The 25,383-nt window shown below is 44.5% G+C and overlaps 1 protein-coding gene across 1 annotated transcript in view; it reads right to left on the bottom strand.

Annotated features, from left to right (window-relative positions):
- Positions 1 to 25,383, bottom strand: part of COL9A3 (collagen type IX alpha 3 chain) — a 35,805-nt gene that overhangs the window by 1,242 nt on the left and 9,180 nt on the right. The window contains exons 6-31 of the mRNA XM_005499588.3: positions 24,106 to 24,141; positions 23,499 to 23,522; positions 23,115 to 23,168; positions 22,409 to 22,462; positions 21,674 to 21,715; positions 20,344 to 20,400; positions 18,679 to 18,732; positions 18,151 to 18,204; positions 17,564 to 17,617; positions 16,759 to 16,812; positions 15,604 to 15,657; positions 15,122 to 15,175; positions 14,775 to 14,828; positions 14,133 to 14,186; positions 13,349 to 13,393; positions 12,407 to 12,460; positions 12,116 to 12,169; positions 9,270 to 9,323; positions 8,437 to 8,508; positions 5,115 to 5,150; positions 3,786 to 3,830; positions 3,211 to 3,243; positions 2,679 to 2,825; positions 1,996 to 2,050; positions 1,282 to 1,464; positions 983 to 1,060 (exon numbers count right to left, since the gene is read on the bottom strand). Of these exons, the coding sequence (XP_005499645.2) occupies positions 983 to 1,060; positions 1,282 to 1,464; positions 1,996 to 2,050; positions 2,679 to 2,825; positions 3,211 to 3,243; positions 3,786 to 3,830; positions 5,115 to 5,150; positions 8,437 to 8,508; positions 9,270 to 9,323; positions 12,116 to 12,169; positions 12,407 to 12,460; positions 13,349 to 13,393; positions 14,133 to 14,186; positions 14,775 to 14,828; positions 15,122 to 15,175; positions 15,604 to 15,657; positions 16,759 to 16,812; positions 17,564 to 17,617; positions 18,151 to 18,204; positions 18,679 to 18,732; positions 20,344 to 20,400; positions 21,674 to 21,715; positions 22,409 to 22,462; positions 23,115 to 23,168; positions 23,499 to 23,522; positions 24,106 to 24,141 (1,555 nt within the window). The remainder of the gene's footprint in view (positions 1 to 982; positions 1,061 to 1,281; positions 1,465 to 1,995; positions 2,051 to 2,678; positions 2,826 to 3,210; positions 3,244 to 3,785; positions 3,831 to 5,114; positions 5,151 to 8,436; positions 8,509 to 9,269; positions 9,324 to 12,115; positions 12,170 to 12,406; positions 12,461 to 13,348; positions 13,394 to 14,132; positions 14,187 to 14,774; positions 14,829 to 15,121; positions 15,176 to 15,603; positions 15,658 to 16,758; positions 16,813 to 17,563; positions 17,618 to 18,150; positions 18,205 to 18,678; positions 18,733 to 20,343; positions 20,401 to 21,673; positions 21,716 to 22,408; positions 22,463 to 23,114; positions 23,169 to 23,498; positions 23,523 to 24,105; positions 24,142 to 25,383) is intronic.

Genomic DNA, 25,383 nt, shown 5'->3' on the forward strand with positions numbered 1-25,383 from the left:
TGTCACCACATGTGTCTGGTCGGGCTTTCGCTGATCGCTGTAGAACTGGATTCCATCCCAGAACTGCCCCATTAGTGCAGGACTCCGTGAATAACACCAAGTAATTTGTAACTAGAATTATTTTACATCTTCCCTGACTATTTTGAATATTTTTTCCTTCAGATGCCAAACATAATTCACAAAATGCTAATTTCTGTAACAGCAAGCTACTGAAGCTTTCTTAAATACTTTAAACTATTCTTCTGTCTCCCTGAGGGACAGCTGTATCAGCTGGTGTATACACCTGCATTCTTCTCTTAATTGTGATAGAGACACAGTGCCTGATTCTTTTCATTCCTATAAGTGATAAATTGCATCCACTGTTAATCTCCTTACATTGCATGAGTAGGACAAATGCTCTCAGTATCTAATTTGTGAGATGCAGCCTCTTTCTACATGCTTCAGGAAAGAAAACATTTATGGATTAATGCAATTATTTCATGGAAGAATCTTAAGACAACTGGGTATAAATATTCTGGTTTTATGAAATTACACAAATGCAGAGCCTGATTTTGGTGCCTGTAACTTAATCACTGTGCAGATATAATAGCAATTAGAAAAGCTGCTTTAATAGGTGAGCAAAAGAGAGAATATTATTTGAGTTTCTAACAGATACTCATTAATTTGCATAAATTAATCTTTGAATCTTCATCAAAAGAGGATCCATGACTTCAGAGACTGGGATTATAGCCAGGTACAGAGCAAGAACACTGCAGTACTCGCTACATCGTTACACTAGGAAGTTATATTTGTTTCTGGTGCAAAGAAATATTGTCCCTGATTTCTCTGGTTTGATCCAGAAGCATGAAGTGAATTTTGGAGGACCCTACTGTAAAGATTACAGGGACAAATTGTATATAATATACTGCCAAGGATATGCAGAGCTGTCCCTTTTCAGCCTTTACTTAAGTCATGGTTTATTAGGTTATTTGCACAGCCTTACCTTGAAGTCCTTGATCGCCGTCAGGCCCATCGATACCTTGACCAACAGGTCCTTTATCTCCCTTTTCGCCAGTGTCACCTTTAATCACAAACAGACAATTTCAACAATGAGTTGTTTACTCAAAATCCTCAGGACACCACTGGCGTCTTTCCTTATGCTGCATCCCTAAAGATGCCAAACTGCCCTCTAGAACTCCACCGGCTGCCCAAGCCCTGATCTTTTCTCCTCTGCTAAAATGAGTACAAGTTTGCAATTGATTTCAGTGGGCATAAAAGAGGAGGGGGTTGGTTTAGTCTTACCTCGGGGACCAGGATCACCGAGTTCTCCCGTTGGCCCTCGGTACCCGGGGGGACCACGAGGACCAGGGTGCCCGATGCTCCCCGTAGCTCCGGGAGGACCCGGGGGACCCGCTGGACCAGGACGACCCGTCATTCCAGGAGACAAGGGCTTTCTCAGGTTAGCAGCCAACTGTGCAATTTGATCTGAAAAGAACAATTAAAAACTGTCTGACATTTTCACTCTTTGCTTGGCCGTTCTCGTCTGCCACCAAGTGCGAGAGAGAAGCTGAAATCCCAGTGTGTGACAGTAAACCAGAGCTGGGTGCTTGAGCAGATCCTGCTCCCTGCCGCTCCTGCACACAGAAACATTGAATCTGGCTTTTTATTTTCTTAAAATGTCCACAGGGGAAGATTTTGGTCAGAAATCTGCAGGTTTTTAACCCATTGATATTTCCCGTTCCATAAACCACTTTAAAAGATGTCAAGTATTCTAGAAAATTATTCTTAAATAATGAAAACAATTTTTTCAAAACAAGCTTTCTGAGTTTAACTTCATCCCAAATGGCAAAAATAACCAAATGCAGAACAGTAACTTCAAAGAGAAAACACTACTCAATGTATTTTTTTCTTAGTAAGACAAAAATAACACATCTTGGGGGCCACCTTATGCTCAGGATCTGCTCATCTTCAGTTAAATACGGTAATTAAACTCAGTTTTCTCTCAGTAATACTCACCATTTATCATTTCCCCGCAGAGTTCTCTTATATGTTGTTCGCTGGCCTCTTTGCCCTGCAGTTAACAGAATAATTTGTCATTACACAGAAGTTTCAGGACATGAAACACATTTCCAGCAGCTCAGTGAGAAGCACACGATCCCGCATGAAGAGGAGTGGGTTTTTTTTCCCCTCTTTAAAAGACAATGGCTTTAATTCAGAACCTCTGTCATACTAATGGCAGAGATTAATTTTAATGTTAGGCCAGATACTTAATCTGGGGTTTATTTGGTCTCTCCTGAGTGATGAAACATAAGCTCTGGATCAAGACAGAAGAGGTCTAACATTTGAAGCATTGAACAGGAGTTGTATTTTTAAATCACCAACTTCTAACTCACTTTTGTAATGAGCACAGTGTCTTAGAGCCTCTTCCAATGGACACGGATAATCATTTTTATATCAGTGTGAGAGAAAATTAATTCTCCAGAACGTGCATTCTGGGCGACTTTAATTCTGAAGCTTGCAAACTTCATATTTTTGCACTGGTAAACACTTGATGCAAGACCATTAGCCTGCACGTATGCTCACCTACTTTTGCCTGCTGAAGTGCAGGACCTTATGTTTTGAATTGCAACCAAAATCTACAATCCATTTATTCACTTTAGAGACTCCCTGACCGTGGCCCAGAAGCAGATCCCACTTACCGGGGGCCCAGGTTTTCCTGTGATGCCGGGAACACCTTGTTCTCCCTGGTGGCCCATGGGCCCGGGGAGTCCTGGGATCCCTGGTACTCCAGCTGTGCCATTAGGTCCTTGGACACCTTTAGGACCAAGTTCTCCTCTTTTTCCTGGCTGTAATGAAGAAAGAAAACAAAAAAATCACTTAAAACAGAAGACATGGTCCATTCGCTTCTCATGGGGATTAATTAAGCCTTTCTTCAGGTTTCCCTGACCGGGCTGACCGCATACGGGTCTTATATTGTATGGGTGGCTTTACATATATAGGTCATAACAGGAGTCCTTGCTACAGCAAAATCATCACACATATTTGAATGTTTTGAATGCCACAAAAAAAATCTCACAGTTCTAGATTTTATAGTGTGACCATGAAGAAAATGTGCTTCTAGGAAACAACAACGCCAGAACAGATTTTATGGAGATACATCATCAAAAGATGCGAAAAGCACATCTACTCCCAAACCTTTCAGGGCATGAGCCTGCAATATCTGACACCTACCTCTCCTTTTTGGCCAGGGGGACCAAAGGGACCCTGTTAGAAAGAAAAGGGAAGTTAAAAAAAAGAATGATCCATTCAGAAAATGCACATCTAAAGTCAAATCTCCCAAGCTCCGGGAAGCGCTGAAGACATGTACATGGCACCCGATGGGCTTTTCTGGCAAAGAGGCCAGGAATGATAACAGGATCCTGGAGACCAGACTCATCCCTGGCACAACAGGGAGACATCCCTGATGCCACGAGGCAGCTCCAGGAAACCTGGGTAATTCTTGAGATGAACCAAAAACCCCCTGTGGACACAGCAACGTTGACCGCTCTGAGGAGCAAAATGAGGGGTGAGTGCTGATACCCCCAGCTCTGCACAGGCCACATCTGGGGGGTCCTGGAGACAAGAGGAGAGCTGATCCACACCGTCAATCGGGTGGTGGAGAGGCTTGAACTGCCCTCTCCTTTTCACAGCCAGCAGGGTTGGAGCTCTTGGATGGTTAATTCTGACTGACCATGTTAGTTCTTCATGGTTCTCTAGATCCACCTGTTATTTGAGGAGTCAGTTCTACTGAATTCCAGGACACCCACCAGTTCTCCTTTGTCGCCTGGGAGGCCATCTGCTCCAGCAATGCCCTGCAAGTGGGATACCAGAATTAACACCGCACCTGCTGTACACAAAGATTATTGACAATACGGCTCACTCTGAGACATGAATAAGCTCAGCTCCTGAGGGAGATGGGGGCATTTTGCAGCTTATACAGCTGCTCCTGCAAAAGCAAATTCTCTCTTCCCAAAGCTGAACCCCGTCCCCACTCAGGCTCTGACATGAAGTGTCCAGAATGGGACTTTTTACAAATTTCTTACAGGCAATCTAAATTTCGGGTTCCCCAGTGCCAAGTCTCACAGAAAACGTGAGTTTGCAATGACTGTTCAATGTTCAGTGTCCAGTGTGACTGTGTCCTCGAGGTTCCCCCAGTGGGAAGAGTCACCTGCAGGACAGCTTCATCCCACCCTTCAACAGCAGTGATGCATCCCACGGTGAGGACCATCCCTCTCTGGGGACCCTAATGCAAGGGTGCCCAAAGCTCTGCTGACGTTAATTTTACTAACCACGACAAGGAACATCAATTTTGGGATCACATCTGTTAAGCCGATAGCAGCGTGAGCAATTCAAGCATCGCTGGGAGTGACACGAATCGCTGCATCCGCCACCACGGGCAACGCTTCCCACACCAAACACTCTGCGTCAGAGCTGCCTTATTACACGGCAATTAGAGAAGATAATGAGCGTTGTTACGATGACTCTATGGCTTTAGGGAGGAAGTTATTTCAAAAGAAATGCAGGTTAGGTTGGTAACTTTGTCTTAGCAACAAAGCAGGGACCACACAGACACTGGGAAACATAACAAGCAGCGCTTGCTGGGAAAGCACACGTTTTCTGCAAGAACAGTCATAACGTAAGTCATATATTTGATGAAAACTGGCTCAAAAGCTTATCACTGAGATTAATGCAACTATGGAAGTTAAGCAGCAAAAAGTAAAAGATTAAATTAGTCTATTAGTGTGCCAGGCTTTGAGGCTAGAACAAACCCTAGGCAGCTGATGTTCAGTGAAAAGCCGCGCTTCTAAACTTAATTTGGAGGAATATGATGCGAGGAGCTCATATGCAGCATCCCTTGTGGTTACAAAATACACAGCAAGAGTCTCGCATTTTTATCACAGTGTTTTCACGTCTCCATTAGAACAGCTACATTTCTTTCGCCAACACAGGAAAATCAGTACCAAAGAGGTTTCTGTTGGTGCCTGCTCCACAATATTTTCATTTGAGGGAGGAAACGCAGTTTGTACTGTCAAAGGCTGCACCTAAGGTACAGTTTAAATGCCTCTGCTGACTACAGCGTGGTAGTTGTCACTTACCTGGTTACCTTTAGGACCAGGAACACCGGTAGGACCCTGAGAATAAGGGAAAGAAAGAAGGCAAATGAGCTGAAACTGTTGTTTTCCTGTGAATTCCTGGTGCGGTCAGACATTCACTCACTCAGCAAGGGGCTGAGAATTAAGTCTCCCAACTGCCAAGTAGGAGAGAGCCAAATCTCATCCATACTTCTCAGAAAGAAGAGATTTTAAGCATCCTTTCTAGTTCTGGAGCACTCTCTGCATCAGGGGTTTGTGTTGGGGGACGGTTTCTCCCACTGGCCTTTGTCACACCATCCTCCTCAATTACCTAAATACAACCAGAATGAATTCTGGGTTTGTAATCCTAGGGTTTTTTTTTTTTTTACACCTGTTCCACAAAATTCATTTTTCTGATCCATCCCAGGGGCAGGAACTCTGTTTTACTTCTGCCCCTCTGCTTTTCGTTATTGTCATCTCACAAGCATGACCCACACAGCAATTTTACAAATTCACAAATTAAAGAACGAGGTCCGGGATGAGTCTGGTGGGTGATTGATCTCTGCCTTTCACACGTGAAGATGTGAGGAGGAGATTGGATTTATGGTATAAAATGGACCACAATATTTTTGTACTGCAGAGGTGAAAGTCAGGATGTTTTTTCAAGGCTTCATTCGACTGTCAGTTTTCCTGGGGATTTGCAGTTAGATGCTCCTGACTTTGAGAACCACAGAACAACACGACCACAGGAATAAAATACATTTAGATGATGAGCTGATTATCACCCTAGTGATAATTCAGGCAGCTTGAAAAATCCTTCCAACTTAACTCTACCTACCTGGCATTCACAGAGAGGACAGGAGACGTTTTTGCCCCACTCTGTGACTTTGGATTTAGCAGAGCCAATGAGAAGTTCAGGAGAACTCCAGTTTTTTTTCTGTACTGCAAAATCTACATGGGAAACCCAACTATTTTGCCCTTCAAAGAGGATTTCTACAGCACATTAATCAATCTGACATCCGCAAACTGATCTTTTTTAATAACTAGATCTGGAGATGGCTCATCAGAACAGAATCGTAGAGGAGAACAAGCACGTATAACAAGGACATGTCGTTTTGGTCAAGCACCGAATAAGTTAAAAAAGAGGGGATTTCTACTGAAGAAAAATAATTCTTGACAAAATGGACAATGAAATGTTCAAATGCAAGAATGGATACAGCTATTTAGAACTCCCATTTTATGTTTGCTGAAGGCAAAGGCAACATATTCTTTCCTGAATGTTATCATCTAGATTTATACCTCCATCTTCACAGAGTCCCAAGGCTCCATGAAAGTTTATGGCATTAAAACTCAGTTACCAAAGACCGTGTCCTGCGAGGAACAGGCCCTTAAAGAAAAGCTTGGCCCACAAGATTTTGATTCAAAACTGTAATTCCCAGCAGTAGGAACGGGTGACAGGACTTGAGGGCCAGCAGCTCCAAATCCACCAGCCGTCCTCACATTTGCATCGTTCCATCAATCAAATACAACCCACATTTTTCACCAAGCATCTGGTGATGCCACCGATAATTGAGCTGAGAGAGACATCGCCCCAGGTTGCTGCCGCCATTCAGAATCCCCAGGAATTTGACCTTAATAAAAATCTTTAGGAAAAATCTTTGCCTGTTGCTACCTCAGTCAGCAATAACAGCCAAGTCCTTCCCCTCCGCAATACCCCACATTCCAACAAGGTGGATTATATATCGTCTCAATGCTATTTATATCTTATGGTCAAGCACACTAAACTTCCCGTATATTTCATGCAAGAAAATACACTTAGTGACACACCGGTTTATATTCCTGGCCACAGTCAGCCCAAGGACTGTGAAAACACATATCAGTACCTGTGAACTCAGGCTTACAGGACTTTTTTTTCTAATTAAAAATGTCACCGTTGGTTTCAGCAGAGTGTGATGGGTGAGCTGGGCCCCTGGAATTGTATTGATCCTGTATTTGCAGATCCTCTTTAGACGTGTCAGGACCAGCAGGCTGGGCTAGCAATACAGCAAACAGGGTGGCATCTGCTGTGCCCTGTGTGCCCCCCAGCAGATGCCACCACCCCCCAGCTGCAAAGGCTGTTTATTTAACGTGTAAAGACACGGTCTGAGGTTTAAGGGTCTTCCCAGCCCTGATCTTGCGCCCAGTAATAAACACAGAACCCGCAGTGCTGGTTGCTGGCACAGCCCTTGCTGCTGCATGGACACGGACGGTGGGATGTGAGGTTGTCACCGACATCAGTGGGACATGGTGAGTGGGTGGAAAATATTCTCAGAACCAGGTGGAAATTCTCCAGCATTACCCAAAGCTGCTCCAGCACATTTTCCTGGGGAAAGCTGTGAATGAGCTGGGGTGCTAAGGAACAATCAACAATTACATCTCAGAGTAACTACACAACTTCAGAGCCAGAAATAAAACCTAATTTTTTGTTTCTTTAAGCAGGACATTTTCCCTCCCTCTCTGGACACTGAGTTGCTCTGTGCAGGGGCCTCTTCCTCTCCCAACATACATTTTTCACCGTGGCAAGACCCAGGAGCCCACAATAACCCTCCTGTTCCACATTCCAGGCTCACAGTCCCTCCAAGGGGGTTTTTGAAACCTGCCTGGAGCCGGCACAGAAGGGCCATTGTGAAACCCCCTGTGCCGCTGCGATCGCTGACACTGAAACTTCACCTTCGAGCTGGAGTCGAGGGAGCCGGCGAACACACGGCTACTGTTCTCAGCAAACCCCAAATAAATGTCGTTTACTTTGCCCTGCTGGCTTCTTTAGAAGGAGAGTGAATTCATTTAAATAAAAAGTGGCGTTTATTCTGAGGCACAGGGCCCAGGTGTGCTGCTGTTCAGAAAGAAAAGTCACTGAGGAAACTGTGATTTTAAAAAAAGCCAGAAACCCAAATCAAGCATCTGAATGGCAAAAGTGTGTGAAGCAGCGCTGCTGTGCTCTTGGGGAGCAAGGTTTTGGTGAAATCAGCGTACAGAGCAGGAAAAAAACCCAAACATAATAATCTCTTCCAGCTGGGAGAAGATCCTGAAATCTCTTTTAAACAATCCATCCTGTCTGAAAATAGTGGGAGTTCCTGAACTGGAACAAGGACGGAATGGAAGAGTTGGGATGCACAAATCTGTCACCTGCCATCGGGTTTGTCCTGGGCAGGCAGCAAACTCAGATTTTGGATAGGGATACCCCGTGTACCCCACTCTGACCTGCTCCAGTTTGCTGGGCTGACATCAACCACAGTGTTCGGTGCCTCGTTACGCTCTAATTTCACATCTCCCGAACAAGAATTGGTTACAGATGTTTTCTCCTTACCCTGTCACCCAACTCGCCACGAATTCCAGTGGGACCAGGGAGGCCGGGCTCCCCGCTGGCACCTTTGGGACCCTGTTAGGAAAAACAACGAATAAAAAGAGCTACAACTTAAAGCACCAGGAAAACTCGTGTATCTTGACATTCCCAAAGTCCACCACTCTCCATAACACATTCAAAAGGGTCATTTTCCTCAGTTCTCCTCTCTCCTTTTCCCCCCAGTTCCAACGGACCACTTGCTGGTTGCTGGTACCACTTGTGTTGGTCGGTACAGCTCCCTCTGACACCTGTCCCCCACATTTCAGCCACCTGCCCTTGGCTTGCCCAGGTCTTTTGCTGTTATTAAAATAATAATTTAAAAATATATACATATTTTAATATTAATAAAATCTCATCTGTGACTCCTGACTGAGTGATGCTCCCAGAAGGTTGGACCCTACACTGGTTTTCAGCCAGTTTCACTGGGGAATGGGGACTGGTTGTGAACACTCCCTTGGTAAGGGGAGGAAGAAATATGAGCATCCCTCCATGCAGCAGGAGGGAAAAGGAGTTCACTGAAACACCCAGGCTGGAAGTGTCCAGATCGAGAAGAAATTAAGGCATCTTTACACAGGTCAAACTCAAACTCTTCTTTTTCAATCCAATACCAAATATCAAGGCAGCTCCAGCAGGCAGCTCATTGGCTTTGTGCTCTTTCAACCGCACCATGTTAATAAGTGTCAAACTGGTTCTGGCAAGTGGAAAGACATTTCTTCCCATCACTCGTCCTGCCAGAGGTTTGCAGAAAACAGTGGCCTGAACATGACACACATTAAACGACCCCATCAGATACCGACCTGGAAACCTCTGACACCAGGGGCTCCCGTCGGGCCTTGAAGACCAAGCGGTCCCTAAAAAAAGAAAGATAAGGAGAAGATTTAGGGCCAGGTAAGCGATTTGTGTAATTAAGTTAGCACATTTCTAGCAGAGGGCAAGCACACAGCTCTGTGCTGCAGCAGCCGTTGCCCGCTGGCATTGCTGATGGACCTGATGAGCTGCTGTAAAGTGGGGCTTGGTGTTTACTGGGCTTTATTAATATTGTTATTATTAGAAAAAAGCGCTTATTTGTATCTCTTAATGCTTAATGACATACCATACTCATAAATAGTAAAAATCAATGACAGCAAAAAGTGGTAGCATGATAGAGCGTAGACAATATACACTAAAGGGGCTTGCTATCCCAATATTATGCTTTTAATTGATCCAATTGATTTTGCAAAAAACTGCTGTAAAACACATGCTGCCTGCACTCAGACATGAAAAATGGCAATTGCATCCACTTGCTTTGGCACATTTTGTACTTGCAATGCAGAAAAAGGCAATTTCTTGTGCTGTTAGCGAGGGTGCTTTTCAGAGCCCGGCCCACCAGACAGAACACGAACATTGCCATTAGGAGTCTATTACTTTCTACTGAGAAAAATCACATATGCGATAAAGATCTTGGGTGAAAAAAAAAACACCTCGAAGTAATTTAGGCACCTAAATCCCATTTTGTAAAGCGTCTTCTTGAAAGAGATGCCTTGGGCAAAGTTGTGCCTCGTTTCACAGCATCTCTGCTGGGTGCAGCATTAAGGGACACAAATAAACTCCCAACCAGCCGCTGCAGGCAGAAGATAAATCAGCACTGACTGTCCAACGTGCCCCAGAAACCAGCTCTGCCGGACTGCAGTGTAGCTGTGCCTTCAAATGCCATCCGTATTTTTTCCCTAATTGTCAGCCCTACAAATTCTCCCTTGTACCTGAACACCCACTGTCTCTCATATTTTTTTTCTGGTCATTGTGAGGAGGAAATCCTCGTGCTTTGTGTGACTCCATATCCGATCTAAAGCAGTCACCCGTACCCCTGCCTGGCTCTCCAGAGCAGCACAGACACAACCTGGTGCAGAAACCAGGCTCTGCCCAGAAGAACGTGCTGAAATAAAGCAGCATCCTCTTCAAAACAGGTACAGAACTGCTCAGGTGTTTTTGTGGTTACTGTTTCTGTTTTCTGCTTGTAATTCACTGAGGAACTTGGAGAATTAGGAATACAGAGCTCTAGCGAAGTTACATTAAATTGCACCAAAAATGACTCTGCTGTGCTGGTGCCTTTAGAAGTGGTGGGACCTGATGAAACCTGACAGCCTCAGAGTGGGCAGAAACCCTTGGTATGTTATGATAAAGTCAAATTGTTTTGAGCCAAACTGCCTTAACACTAGACAAATCCTGCAATTTAGAATAGTTCAGGCTTAACAATACTTCATACAAATTAGGACTCTAATAACATAAACCAGAAATTCAGAACCCAGGTTAGAAATAAACAGAGGTTCATCTGCTATTGCACCCACATCAGAAGTCTGCACCAACCCAATTAGCTCGACTGCATTTGATTTTTAGCTGTACTGATGCCTTTGTGGGGCCAGCTATTGTGATGAAAGATTGCAGACATAAAAGCAAACATTATTAATTTGGTTCCTTTCTAAGGCTGATTTCCCTCTCCTTGGAAGCACCTGCTCACAAACAATAAATCATCATACTGTTCAATTTCTTCCAAGTGGCACATACCAGAAATCATGTTAGACTTGCTGTAGGCTTCTGGGTTTCAAAATGAGATTAAGAGCAGGGGGAAAAAGGGAAGAAAAAAAGCGCAACGAAACCACTAGAATGTCAAGTCCAGCCACAATGGCAATACTAGTTGGGGAGAGATAAAATAAAAGGTATCCTCGCAATTTTAGTAGTGTGAATAAAATCAGGTTTTATCACCCTGATACCACTTGTTGTTATCTCTGCTGTTCAGCAGGGTCAAAACAGGTGGCCATGCCGCTCTTTTTGGGTTTGCATTGCAACTCCTGCAGCTTTTTATTTCTCGGGCTCTGAGATGATGCAGGGAATGCAGTGACAGCAGGAACAAGATGCTCCATTGGGGACCTCAGCGGTTTCTAACCCAGAGATTTCAAAAAGTTGTCAGTTCAAAGTAAAAGCGAAAACTGCTGGAGCTGTGTATGGGTTTTTGTTTGTTTGTTCCTAGGGGTTGCCAGCAAGGGAATGCTGCCGCAGGAAGGGTGGGAGAAGGAAACGTGAACAGATTCCCCATTTGAAAACTGTTCTGGTGTCGCACCCATCATGTGGTTGTGAACTTTGGGGCATTTTTTAACACTTTTCCAGCCCCTCTCATTCACCATGGTGTGTGCAGGCTGTTCAGTTTTGTTGCTTCAGGTTTTGTGAACCTCTCCTGCTTCAAGGGATGCGATACAGGAATGGGAAGGATTTCATGTTTTATGTGCTGGTGGCAATGTACATTGAAATAACATGAGTTTTGCTTCTTAATGACTCACATTCAGCACAAGCTGAACCTTATTATTACTGTCTAACGAGGGAAGTGCTGACTGTCCAGTGGCTCCTGTCTGACTGTGGCAGCTCCACAAACCCCTTGGGCAGCTGCAGCTCCCTTTGCCAAATGAAGCGGGAGGAATCGCTTTGCATTTGCACGGAATTGTCAGCAAGAGCAGGATCTGACCCACTTACAGAGGAGTAATTCCTCTGCTGCCAAAACTACCCTGAGAAAATACCAAGACAGGACATGGTGTTTTATTTTAGCCAGAGAATAACACCATGTACGTAACTTGATTTTTGCATCTATTAGATTTACAAGCAGCGTTGTACTTACGGTCGCTCCTCTGGGTCCCGGCAGACCCCTCTCACCAGGAATCCCAACATCGCCCTGGCAATAACACCAAAGTCAGATGTGACGTTTAGGAGCTGCTGATCCACCCTTCCCAACCCAGTGCAGAGCCAGAACTCCTGGATCCCAGGAGTTTATCCATGCCCTCTGCCCCATCCAAACAGGTTGCACCACCTGCCTTGGTGGGCTTTGACCTTTGTGAGCTCCAGCTCTGCAGCTTGGTTTAAAACTCCCTCGGCAGAGCTTGTGATAAGTATAAATGCTGGGGATACGTACAGGGATGCCGGGCTCTCCAGAGGGACCGGCCTCTCCCATCTCCCCAGGGCTGCCCTGCGGAGGAGAAAGCAAACACCCAGTTAGGGCATCACTTCAAAGAATCATTTCTGTCCTACCTAGAGACGCAAACAGAGCAGGGAGCTAAAACCTGGATTAGGACATAGAAGCAGCTTTACACTTTTATAGTTCTAAGATCAAGAAGAGAAAACCCTAAAGAATGGACATTTATAGAGGAGGTGAGCTGTACGTCCTGTCCTGGGACTGGTGACCAAGGAGGGCTCCCAGCCCAAGCAGGGCCACCAGATGCCACCTCAGACTGAGACAGGGATGCTTTTTTGGAGGCACGCTCAGGACACCCCATTTCATTCATTTCTGCATCACCTTTATGCAAGGAGAAGCGTCTCCTCCTGCAGCGCTATCTCAGCATGAGGATTAACGAGAATAATGATGCAGACAGGGAAATTCAGAAAGGAATGGGAGGGACAGAAAAAAAGCCACTTCCCAGACCAGCTTTGTGCTGGATTGCTATGGTCTGTCTGAGATTTTATTTTATCGCACAATCTAAAGCTCTGTGGTGGGGGGAAAGTCTCTGAAAGGCAAGATCATCCTGCTCCTGCTTGCAGCTGCTCAGCCTTTACATTCACAAAGATGAAACCTACTCTTGGGACTTTGCTAAAAGGTTGAATGCTTCCTTCTGAGGTTCCTAAACCACTGACATCTCCCCAGTCCATTCGCTATGTCTTTCCTGATCTGGGTGCAAGAGCAAAGCCTTCCCCATAGTGACACCTAACGCCTGCTCCTGGGGACCCAGCCCTGACACCATCACTTTGGTGGCCTCCCAGGGCCTTTGTGTGGGCACCACTCCCCAAAAGCCAAAAAGCCTTGTGGTGAAAAGTTCAGTAGCTTCCACATCAGAACCTGTCATTAGAGAGATTCACTTACTGGTTCACCCTTTGAGCCTTTAACACCTGCTCTTCCAGGCAGTCCCTGAAAAAAAAATAAAGCAATGTCAGAAGAAGTGAAGTTAATAAGTTTATTTTGGTCTGATTTGTTAAACAATGAGCAATGTTTGCTTGAAGCAATGGAGGATTTACATTTCTGTAGGTTTCACCATGAAAATTATGGCTTCAGTTTTCCCCTTGTTCCCTGCACCAGCAGCTCTACATACACTAATCCTCGACAATTAGAGCAAAGAGGAGGAATATACAAATAGAGCAGCAGCAGCATTTTGCACAGCAGAAACCTCTCTCCAAGGGTTTTCAAAATATTCCATAAGATGGGAACAAAGGAATACTTTACCTCTATTTAAATAGCTGGAAGACTGAAGAAATGAAACATTTTGCTAATGAACACCAGTAAGCCAGGGACAGAGCTCAGGCTATTGTTGAATTATGGTCATTTGTATCCCAGATCTTACCTCTCCTGCATAAAGGATGCACATCACTGGGATATGAAAGTTCCTCTCAGATTTAAATTTTAAACAGAGCTGGAGAGGCCAAAATCCAGGGTATGGATGCTGTATTAATATTTGGTGCTACTCCAGATGTTTTCCACTCTGTCTTTGCACCGCTCCCTTGCTTGTATGGTGGGAAAAATGCATTTTCTTTTGGCTTAGATGGGGCCCCTTGTGAAACAATGCACAAGGTGATGCCCCCTCTCCCCAGGAAGGGTCTCTGTGCACAGGCCAAGCTGGTGGAGCCCCCGGTGGTGACAGGTCCATACTCACGGGCAGTCCGTTTGGTCCCTTCTCTCCAGGAGCACCCATGCGAGCTGCATCACCCTGCGGATATCGAGAGGTTAGGAGAGACTCTCTGCTGCTGGAAAACGGTCTGACACAGGCAGGGGACACATTCCCAAACAGGGATTTGAAATCTTCTCCCTCCCCACATGTGCAGGACCCAGAGCCTGCTGCATCTGCAGGAGGTGGACATGGTGCCCAGAGCTCCTGAGTGGTTCCATAATCCCCTTGCAGCTCATGACCCACATTCCTGTGGGATCACCATTCAAAATCCGGACAGTACTTTGTCTACAGGCAATTAAAACAAACAGATGTCTCTGTCAACAGCTCTGAAAAGGCATCTCTGAAGGGCTAGAGTCAGCCAATGGGAACCACTAAGCAGAGGGACACAGCTGAGTTTCGATCATATGTGCATGGCCCATGTGTGGATCTTCTTTCTTTATGGAGTTTCCTTGGGATTAATTAACAGAAGGAAATTTACTCTTTTTCACTAGTTATGCTACTGGAAAACTTTCTAGAAGCAAAAGCTTTCCAGCCATGCTCTTTTTTGACAAGTATCAGTAGCTTTGCAACACACAAGGGACAGTACCAGAAATGTTTCCTGCAGTGTTTAAGTAGGACTTTACAAACCTTCTCACCATCGAGTCCAGGAGCTCCATCCCGTCCATCCTTGCCAGGCATGCCCTGCAAGCGTGCACAACGCAGGTTAAGGTCATGAGGAGACTCTGTGGTTTGCAAAATACGTTCACAAAGAACCTTTTGGCAATGGGTGCAGCTCTAGTTGTATTGGGAAACAGGGAGATTTTTCATGGACCAGCAGCACAGTGAGGGCTTGTTCCAGCCAGAATTACACTGAAGGTTACACAGACCAGAAGTCTGATTGCAAAGACTATAAGATGAAAGATTTCTCCTATCGGATTTTATTTCATCGTTTGCAAGCAAAACAGTGAGACTTGCGTCTTACTTAATTGACTTACAGGCTCTCCTATGAGTCCACGAGCCCCTGGGTTTCCTTTCGGTCCAGGTCTACCCTAGAAATCAGCAATAAATCCCACGTTATCCAGGACAAAACTCTTAAGAACAATCAGTCAACAAAGATAATACTCAGACTCTGCAGGGACATTTTGTTCAGTTTGTGCTGGCTCCTGTCCTGGTCACACAGGTACGGTGGTTCTTCTAGGACACACCAGAAAACTGGCCCAGTACTGGTTGCAGCAACTGGGAAAATTCTTTATTGTTTCAAGGGATGGAGATGTAAGATCTGCTCCCCGGACTGTAAGAAGCACTTACGCATCTTATTACTTAGCCATCTTTACTAAGACTTAAACATCTTGTTTTTCATAGGAATACTTTCATCCCTTTCACATAAACCAAGGAGGCACAAGCCATAATAAACCTGTCAGACCCCTTCGAGTGTCACATCCAAAATTTGAGCAGACACGCGTTTAACTGCACTTACAGTATCACCTTTGGGCCCCCTGAATCCTTGAGGTCCTTTGTTTCCTTGGATTCCCTATGACAGAGGAGGAAAAGCCATTAAGCGTCTTCATCACACAGTGACAAAGACTAATGTTTCAAGGATGTAAATGACTTTTCTTGTGCTGTTTGCTGATGTGGGAAGAGGCGTGAGTGTACACACTCCCCCCAGAGTTGGGCTGTACTTTCTGTTACGCTCTGTAACTCCTGACACACGGATGAATTGCAGCAGGGACGTTGCCAACAATCCCTTGGGGCAGAGACCATCTTCCCCTTCATTTAATGAAGCAAAAAGAAGAAACAAAGCAGCAGAAAAACTTTTATATTTAGTGTCTAGATCCTGCTTGGCCCAATGAAATGTTTGGTGGAGAGTAGGCACTTTATTTTATTACAGTTTGGATGAATTTCTTCTATAAATGCAAAGACTAGGGGGTTCCTCAGAGGGTGGTTCTGCCTTGGGGTCACTGAAGACTGTGGTGTGTTGTCTGGTGTAGGCAGATGAAGGTGCTATAAATCAGATGCCATATTATCTACATTAAGGAGAGACTGTGTGGCAGCCCAGTGGAAAATGCTCTTAGAGAGACCATAAAGATGCAGCTCAGGTCTCATAGTTGGGCACAGCATGGAGGATACAGGGGTCTGCCCACAGGTTCTCTGCTCTACATTCCACCCCAGAGCTCTGTATCTTTAATACATGACTGTTTCTGCTTCTAGCAAAAATCCTTGTGAGCCGTGGGCACTTGGGAATAGACCAGGCTCAAAGGATGAAGCTCAGGACAGCACCTACTGATTCTTCCTCAAATTTCTCCTTGCCAAGAACAACACAGATGCTGCTCTCAAGTGCTTGCCCGGAGCTGGTGATGCTCAGGGAAGAGCAGAGAAGAATGGAGAGCAATGGAAATGGGGTGACTTCAATCTGGCATGGGACACGACTAAGTGAAAGACATAATGATATCTGCATCAGGTGAAATAGCATTGCCCTAACTGAAGGGAAAAGGGCAAAGAGAATGATCTGATGGAGATGGTGAGCACACTCCTACTGTTCACTGGCAGCAAAGAAATTAGTGCAGGAGGGATAAACCTGAGGCTTTGGCTGTGGAAGGCAGAGCCACTGAGATGCTGAGAATTAGGTACATACGGCTTTCCCTGGAGGTCCAGGGATTCCAGGTGGCCCTCGGAAACCAATGTCACCCTGCAAAGAATAATACATCATTGTGATATTCTGGTTGGCAGAGGGTGAAGTAACAGTATCCCTACTTATACCACAATCTAAAAAAACCCCACAAAAGCCCTGGAAAGACACCCCATGTTTCTTGCTAATTTGCAATACAGCCTTGCACAAGATCCCCCTCTTGACAAGCAGGTTTTTACTCTGGATCTCCCCACCACTATCTCTGTGATACACTGATATCATTCACGGCCTTGATATCCTGATAACACACTTGTTCCTAAATAAATGCAAGACTTCAGCAAATTCAAGCCCATTCAGCCTCCAGGCTGATGCTCAAGGGACCTTGGCGAAAGTCCAAAGCCACAATGAGCTGGAGATTGACCCTGTTCTCACTGAGGAGACTTTTCATGTCCTGAAAATCTTTGTGCACCAGCGATTCCTTAGCTTTTTCTTGTAAAGAGAACAGAAATTGAAACGTTTCTCAGGGGGTGGGTTGCAAGATTCTGTAGCATTGTCAGTGCTGCAGGGACAGAACTTTGTCCTTCTGGCCCGAATGCTTAAATCAGGCTGGGCCTGATCCTGTCAGTCCCTCAGGTACAGAGACTCCTCCTGCCTTTGGAAGGTTGTTCTGCTTGGGAGGAGCAGGGAAGAGCCTGCACCTCATATCTTCACCAGTTCCCCAGTGGTCTTGAGCCAGGACAGATGTCATATGGCCCTTGCATGAGACAAAATTAGTGGTGGAGGGGGAAAAAAATCGAAAGGTTTTCCTTACTCTGTCACCGGCTGGACCCATTGGACCAGGGAGACCTCTTAGTCCTCTTGGGCCCTAATTAAGAAAACAAATCAGTTAAAACTCAATCACTATTAAATATAAAATGGCAGAACAGCACGATGTAGCAACTCATCCACATAGAGCACATTAAGAAACAGTGAAGAGCAGCAGAAAGCTCAGCCTCCTGATGCACAAACAAGACATTTTCCCCTTTGGTGGTGACCTCTGAGCAGGTGACACTGGGGACACCCCATGCAGAGCTGTGTTTGGAGTGCCTGCTCTCCCCAGAACACCTTCCAGGCTGTCAAACCAGCCCAGAGCTCACCCCCAAATCCATCCAAAAGGTGTGCAGGGCTCTACTGGAGTACCAGCAAGACTGGCTGTTGCTTGGATCTGTCATCCAAGGTGAGCAGGACCTGAATTAAAGCTCAGTGAAACCAGCACAATTTGTTTTTCTACCAGCATCAGCTTCCACATCTGTTATTCTGCACAGGCAAGAGCTGTTTGTATAATGCAAAGTGATTGATGGCACCACTGAGTTTCCCAGTAACAAGGTGATGGGAACCGCTCTGAAGAGCAGGTGTTACCTGCAGGCCAACGCTGCCGGGAATGCCTGGAGGGCCGGGAGGGCCAGGGTTACCCTGGGAGAGGAAAAAAGAGACAAAAATTAACTAGACAAGAGGTGAGACAGCATGAGCTGCCAACCCAAAGCCAATGACCTTCCCATCTTATTTCTCCTCCCACCCAGATTTCTGCTTCAGAATTTGCTTCTGTGTTACAGGCAATTTCTTCTACATGCAGGAACACTTGAACAGTCGGGAATTTACCCGAGTGATTAATGCAGGACTTTCTCCTGAGCTGACATCCCTGCATGCCAAACAGCAGGTCTTAACTTATCGAACTGATCTTAACATGATTATTAGGAAGATGAATTTTCTTGAAGTATGGGCAGATGTTCATACACGCAGAGCAATGGCAGCCAGTGCACTTCAGTCATAGGAGCTTCTCCTTGTTCAGCCAATTGCCGGTTTTCCCCCATCTTCTTGAAAAAATCATTTGTTATGGTGCTTTTAAAGAGAAAAATCCTCCTTCACCCCCTTTAGGTCTAAGTTTACCTTCTCTCCTTCTTTTCCTATTTCGCCAGGTTCTCCTTTGTGACCAGTGTGTCCCTAGAAAGATGAACTCAAATTATTCACATTCCAGTACAGTCTTGTTTCAAAATATAAATTTTGTGAGATAGCTGTAAGACCTAAACCCACACAAAAAATGACTTACTGGGAAAATCATCTACACACGTGCTGTAGATACATGAATAGAGGTCACTTCTGGGATTAGTTCACCGTACACCGTTCCTGGGTTCGGTATCATTGTGTCAGAATTTATCTAGTTTTAGGAAACGCTCAGATTTGGTTTTCCAGGGTGACTCACTGTGAGACTGGGCTACAGTCTCCAGACGCAACTCCCAGTTACTGGTCAGGGACCACAACTCAGCTCCCATCACTTCTGAAAATAGGGCCAAGACCCTTCTGAAAGCCCTATTCCGCATCTTTAATCTCCCTTTTTGCTGAAGTCACCTTTAATGTCTGCATCATCAAGCTTGCAAAGAAATCCATGTCCCAGTTAAATCTTTTACATAAACTCAGATTCAGTTTGCTTCTTGGCTCCCTTCCTATTATTGTGGGAGAGACCCAGCCTAATTTCAGCCATGGCAGATATTATTCCTCACCACGCAAAAGGGCCTGCATCATTTGCATTGTAATTGGAGACTTTCACAGGCTTTTCCATTTCATAAGCTATGAATTTTGAATAGTTTTACGCTAAACATTATGTGTTTCAAATGATATTTATAACTCAGCTCAGAGACCAAACAGACCTGCAAAAGGTCAGTTCATAAGGAATTAAGAGCATTTCCCAGGAGATGTTCCACCAATCGCCAACTTCTGCTAAAAAAACCTGTGTAATTTATTACTTCAACTCACTGCTGGAATGTAACCTACTGCACAAAACTCATGTGAACCACAGAAGGGATAGAGAAGGGGATGTTTAACCACTGAGTGAGGTTTCCTGAGGGTTGCAACCTAACATTTATGTAGCAGGACAAAACAACATAAACAGAAACCTACCTGGTGCTACACTGGGTATAAAATGACAATTAAATCGTATTTAATCAAGTAAATTATGTCTAGCTGCAGTAAGATGCGTACCCCTGTGTTTACAGGGTCTGTGAGCACAATTTAAGAACTGGTGACATTTTTGCAGCAGCCCTGAACCGCTGCTCTCTGCTTGCTCCTGTTCGGCCTCACAAGGCTTGCATGGTGTTTTAATCTTCGTGCTCATCCCATGCAAAAGGTTAAATTCCATTTGTAGGAATGAATGGCCGTAGTCAAATATCAGTAAACTCTTCTGTTTAGCAAAGTTTGCAGTCCTGCAAGCGAGGGAGCAGCAAAGCAACAGCAGTTACTTGAGGGATGCAAAGCCACTTGCTGAAGGGAAAGTGCTCACACACTTTGCAGGACTGAGTTTGGCTATTCTGCGAGTGGGAGAACAGCAAGCAAAGAGGGCAGGATCAGGGCCTTCATCCTCCCCTTGTCTCATATTTGGCTGCTTTACGGGTTTTCTGTTTCAACGCCATAAACCCAGGAAAATACATGGCTGGTTTGGAGAGGTGCGGAGCCTACAGGAGATGTTTACTGTATATAAACCAGTTTAATCCCAGGGGTTCATAGTGGTATTTGATTTGGGAGACAGACTTTTGTATCTGCAGGCGGTATTTTCCTTACCTTGAAGCCTGGCATTCCCGGGGGACCTGGGGGACCCGGTGGGCACAGCGCTGGGCACTGCAGGAACAGAAACACTGGGGTTTATCAGGTACACACAGCACAGTCAGGGAAGACGGTTTCTAAACCATCTTCCCAGTCTAACCCCAGGAACCCACAAAATAATGATTTATGAATGATCTGCTTCACTTGGAGCATTGACTGGGAGAAATTCTGAAGGCTGAGAGTTGTCCACCGTGCAAAATGCCAAAGAATCACAGGTCCCCAGTGAAGCAGGGTCAGTATCTTGTAAATCATTAAGAACATATTTAATCCTATGCATTAATTGACCCCTACTGATTTCCTTTAGACAACTCACCTATCCGAAACACAGACAAACATTAAGGTTTATTGGAAGGGGACCTATAAAACGTTAACCCAAATACCTATTAAGCTGGTATCTGCAGATGTCTAGGGCTGGAAGAGCCCCTGGTGGGAACTCTAGTTTGACTAGGAACAAATCAGAACTTGCACAGAAATTTAATGGAGGCTGAAAGTGTCATCCTCTAAAAATTTCATAATCAGGGAATGTGATTTTCTTCTGCAGCTTTCCCTTCATTTGTCTGGTTTTTACTTTTAATAAAACTTCAGGCAAACCTCTCTAGCAGAAATGTAATTTTCTAGTATATTCCACAGGGTAACTTAAATTAAACTTGCAAAAATAGTATCATTTTCTATTAACTTCCACATGACTTGCCATAAGGCAGTCTAAATTGACTCTGAGCTTTTTTAGGGCACACCAATTAGAAAAGCAAAGATGCTGTCACAACAACAGCTGCGAAATCTGGAAATGTCACTTCCATCGTTCATGGACTTAACATTCCTTTTATTCCCTTGAAAGAAAGGAATCAGGACTTTCTCAGAAGGAACTTTAAACAAAGCATATGCCCATAAGAACCTGGTGCCACCATCCATGGAGATAAACAGTGCAACACTCGTGACCTTTTGTTTTGCAAAACAGGATTGGAAACAGATGCATGAAAAGCTGTTGTCACTTACCAAATGCTAAAGCTGTTTTGCAAATGAAAAATGTACGCAAAACCAGCATTTTGGAAACGCAACTAGAAAGTAAAGATCAAGGCAAAACCTCACCACTTGCATTTCTATCCCCTTCAAAGAACATTTTGGTCTTGTAAATACACATACACTTCTGCGTTCTGCAATACGGCAGCTTAAACGTGTCTCTGCAGGTCTGAATGATGCATGTTAAATGCTCTGACCCAAGTATGCCAACGAAAAGTGACATCAAGGATTAAACAGAAAATATTTTCATACTACATAAAGCAAAACCTACCTGAAGGTCCCCACCGCCATCAGGAAGGGCGCCTGGAAGTCCCTGTAATTCATGAAATGTGCTCTTTAAAATACATCAAGACAAACAGCAGGAGTAAATATGCGCTTTACAGACCCAGCTCAGTTAGACCAGCATGAGGCAGATACCCAGTCCCGCACTGTAAAATGCAGCCCCTGAACCCAAAGCATCGTGAAGAGCATCCTTCAAACAGATATGTCAGGGGTGTAATTATCTTCTGGAGATGCACAGAGGAGCTCAGGAATGATCCCTGAGCCTTACGTGATGACAGCAGCAGTGTGAGAAGAGCAACTGTGCCTGACCCTCCTTTGGGCCAGGGAATTCCTTGGGAAAGACCTCCCTGTCCCTCCAGAGATGGCGCAGCAAACCCAAAACAGACACTTGCTGGTCCTGCAAGAATGTTTCACAATCCAAGCAACCATATAAACCTCGAGACAACAGAAAACCCACCCTGTGAACTGTCTATGCCACAAAGTGTAGTTCCTCCACTCACATAGCACAGGCAATTAACAGGAGATAATCAACACTAGAAGTGCAGCCAGTGCAAAGTCACTGCTGTCCTTGGGGCACAGTGTTTATGGGCTGCTGAAATGTAACCCAGAAAGGGAATGCTCAAAGTAATAGTAGCAAATAAAATGTGCACATTCTGGCAGCAAGAAGAAAATTCTGAACTCCTCATGGAAATTTTCTAACATCTTTTTGCAAGTGTCAACTTACAGGAGGTCCAGGTGGTCCAGGAGGCCCTGGGAATCCTGGCAGACCAAAAGGCCCCTAAAAAGAGTGAAAAATAGTAAGAATTCACCTTCTTAATAATGTAAATGAAAACGAAAAGGGAGAGGACAGGTGGCTACCAAATACCACCGCATAATTTTAAGTGTGGGGTAAGATATCTTTAATGGGACTAAACCACATCTTTGCCATCTGTGACTGCAAAGAGAAGAGCAGATTCATATAGAAGTACAGGGATTAGGACAGAACATATCCCTCCACCTACACCCCTGCTTCCACCAGCTCTGTCCCTCTCTGGGGGAGCTGTGGGCACCCAAAAATGATGGAATGCTTCTGCAGAATGGGCTTCCTGAGACCAGACCCATTCTGTGCAGCAGCTTCTTTTGAGGATGTTGGAAGTAGACGCCAGCTGGTAACTCATCTCTGTTCTCTTGACATTGGCCGCTCCTTTGTCCTTACTCATAGTTGGTAAAGGAAGAGGTGGCTGCAAACAGCTGCATGTTTGGCATTTCACTGGTTGACTGGGATGACCCTACACAACCTGATACAAGAAACAGCCTGTGGGCATTTGTAGAGTTCATAGTGTCTTGTGCATCAGGCATCCAGAATGGGGTAAGAGACCAGAAATGAACCTTGTTCTTCTGTGTTTGTGGCATGTTCAGTAAATGAGGATCAAACAGTGGGAGAAACTCACAGGAGGACCCCGAAATCCATTTCCACCTGGGAGCCCACTGGGTCCTGGAGGCCCCTGTTGAACAGAGAGAAGATGCTTTACACCCATGGTGACCTCGCAGAGCTGTCAAAGCCCAGGGGCAAACAAACCGCCTGGCTGTCCTCGGTTGTCTGACACCCCAAGAGCCCAGTCCTGCACCCAGACAGTCAGTTTACCATCACGCATCTTTCTTTTTGCTCCATCTTTCCATGGAGCACACTCTTGTCATCATGGCCTGTTAGAACCATAGCAATATTTTGGTTGGAAAAGACCTTTAAGATCATCGAGTCCAACCATTAAAGAGTATCGAACAAAACTAATATAATAATGTAAATCTCTATGTTGAAAAAGAGCTTCATTACTTACTGGAGGTCCTGGTAGTCCTTTGCCCTGGAAACAACATTTAAAACAGTAAAAGATCACTTAGAAACTGAGCATCCAGGAAGAAAAGCAAACCTCAGAATGCTTAATATTTTTTTCCTTTGAAGTTTCCTTAGCACTCCCCTGTCCCCAATTATTGTAATTTGCAATCAGAGCAGAGCTGGAGTCTCAATGAATTATTTTGTTGCCTCTAATAATTTGTATTCCCTTCGCATTCCTGTTACCTATGAGATATCTCTAAGTAAAGTCACATAAGGTGATGTGATAGCAGGACACAGACATTTATGAAGATAACATTCCAGTTAATTTACTTTTTTTTCCCTTTAATTTTTTATTAGACATTATCTAATATTTAATAATTTTGATAGTATTTGATATGCTAGTCTGGCTTGCTTTTAGCACCTTAGAGACTAAGAACAGGGCCTGTGATACCAGCACAGGTCACACATACATATTTAAAGACTTCAAACAGTATTTTCACTCATTCAGGCTTTGATCCCTTTTGTTTGGGATACAAGGCTTCCCATCTCTTGGTGATGGTTTTGGCATATTACACCCCATCTTTACTTGTGCAGTTCCAGGAGTTACTTACAGCTGGTCCAGGTGGCCCGGCAGGTCCTAACGCACCCTATAGGGATAAACCAGAGTGACAATTAACAGAGAGAAAACAGAAACTCCCGTATGGGTTGAAACCAGTGTCTGGTGTCATTGACACCAATGTTGGTTTGAAAACTCCAGCGGTGTCTTAAACTAACAGCTGGAGACGGTCAGCTGAATTCACAAATATAAGGATAGAAATTGATGGATAATGACTGTCATTCCTGGTTAATTACTTGACTGAAGAACAATTTAGGGCAGGAGGGATGGATGTTCAGAACTGGCCACAGCAACTTTCTTCACCATTTGCTGGGTGACTAAAACATGAGCTGTGCCTAAAAGACTAAAGGGACACATCTGCAAGCCACAACTGCCTCAGATTAGTCTTCACAAATATCTAAAGGTTCATAAACTGAATTTCATCCATTTGAAATATTCTGATTCATAATACTTTCATGATGTAGATGCAATGACTAAATTGTGTGAAACTGTTTAAGATTTGGGCTTGCTCTAGTTAGTTAATTTTATTATTTCATACATTTTCCTTTCAAGCAAAGACAAAGATTTAGCAGTAATTCTGAAACAGAACATAAATGGAAATATAAAAATAAACAACAACAACAAAAATTGTGCTACAGACAGCTCTTTGCTTGCATTTGTATTGTTCTTGGCTGATACTTCTCTCTGATAAATGCAGAACTTAAAATAGTAAGAGAGAAGGTGACAGACTTCAACCCAGAACAAACCACGTTGTTATTTATAGACTGCGTTAAACTAGGACCAGCAAAATTCTCATCTCCTTGCACAGGGGACGAAGAGTGACTACAGCACGAGGCTTCCTCAGCCTCTTGCCAGTCAGATTGCCCAGACCTGTTTTCCACGTGTTCTCAAAATCCTGCACAGAAACATCTCAAGAACAATGTCCTGAGCTGGGATTAAATGGTATCCACCCCTAGGATCAGGAGAACAAGGCAGATGGGCAGAGCTGGAAAATATCCCAAAATACTGCTGCTTATTGGGATCCCATGGACAACTCCAGCCCTTTCCTACTGTTCTGCATACCAAATCAGATTAGAAATATTTTCCCTTGTTAAGCTGAAAGAGAAAGATACCGAGGACCCGAGGCCTCATTAAGAGCAGGCTTGTGAGAAAAGGACTGTAATCCAATAAAAATCAACTCAGTTGCAGATGTCAGCTCATTCATTTCTCTTGCTGCGGGTTACTCTGCATTTCCTCCACTCACTTTTATCTTTAGGCTGAAGTCCTTACAACT

The sequence above is a fragment of the Columba livia genome, chromosome 16 (genome assembly GCF_036013475.1).
Source record: "Columba livia isolate bColLiv1 breed racing homer chromosome 16, bColLiv1.pat.W.v2, whole genome shotgun sequence".
In the NCBI taxonomy this organism is placed as follows: domain Eukaryota; kingdom Metazoa; phylum Chordata; class Aves; order Columbiformes; family Columbidae; genus Columba; species Columba livia.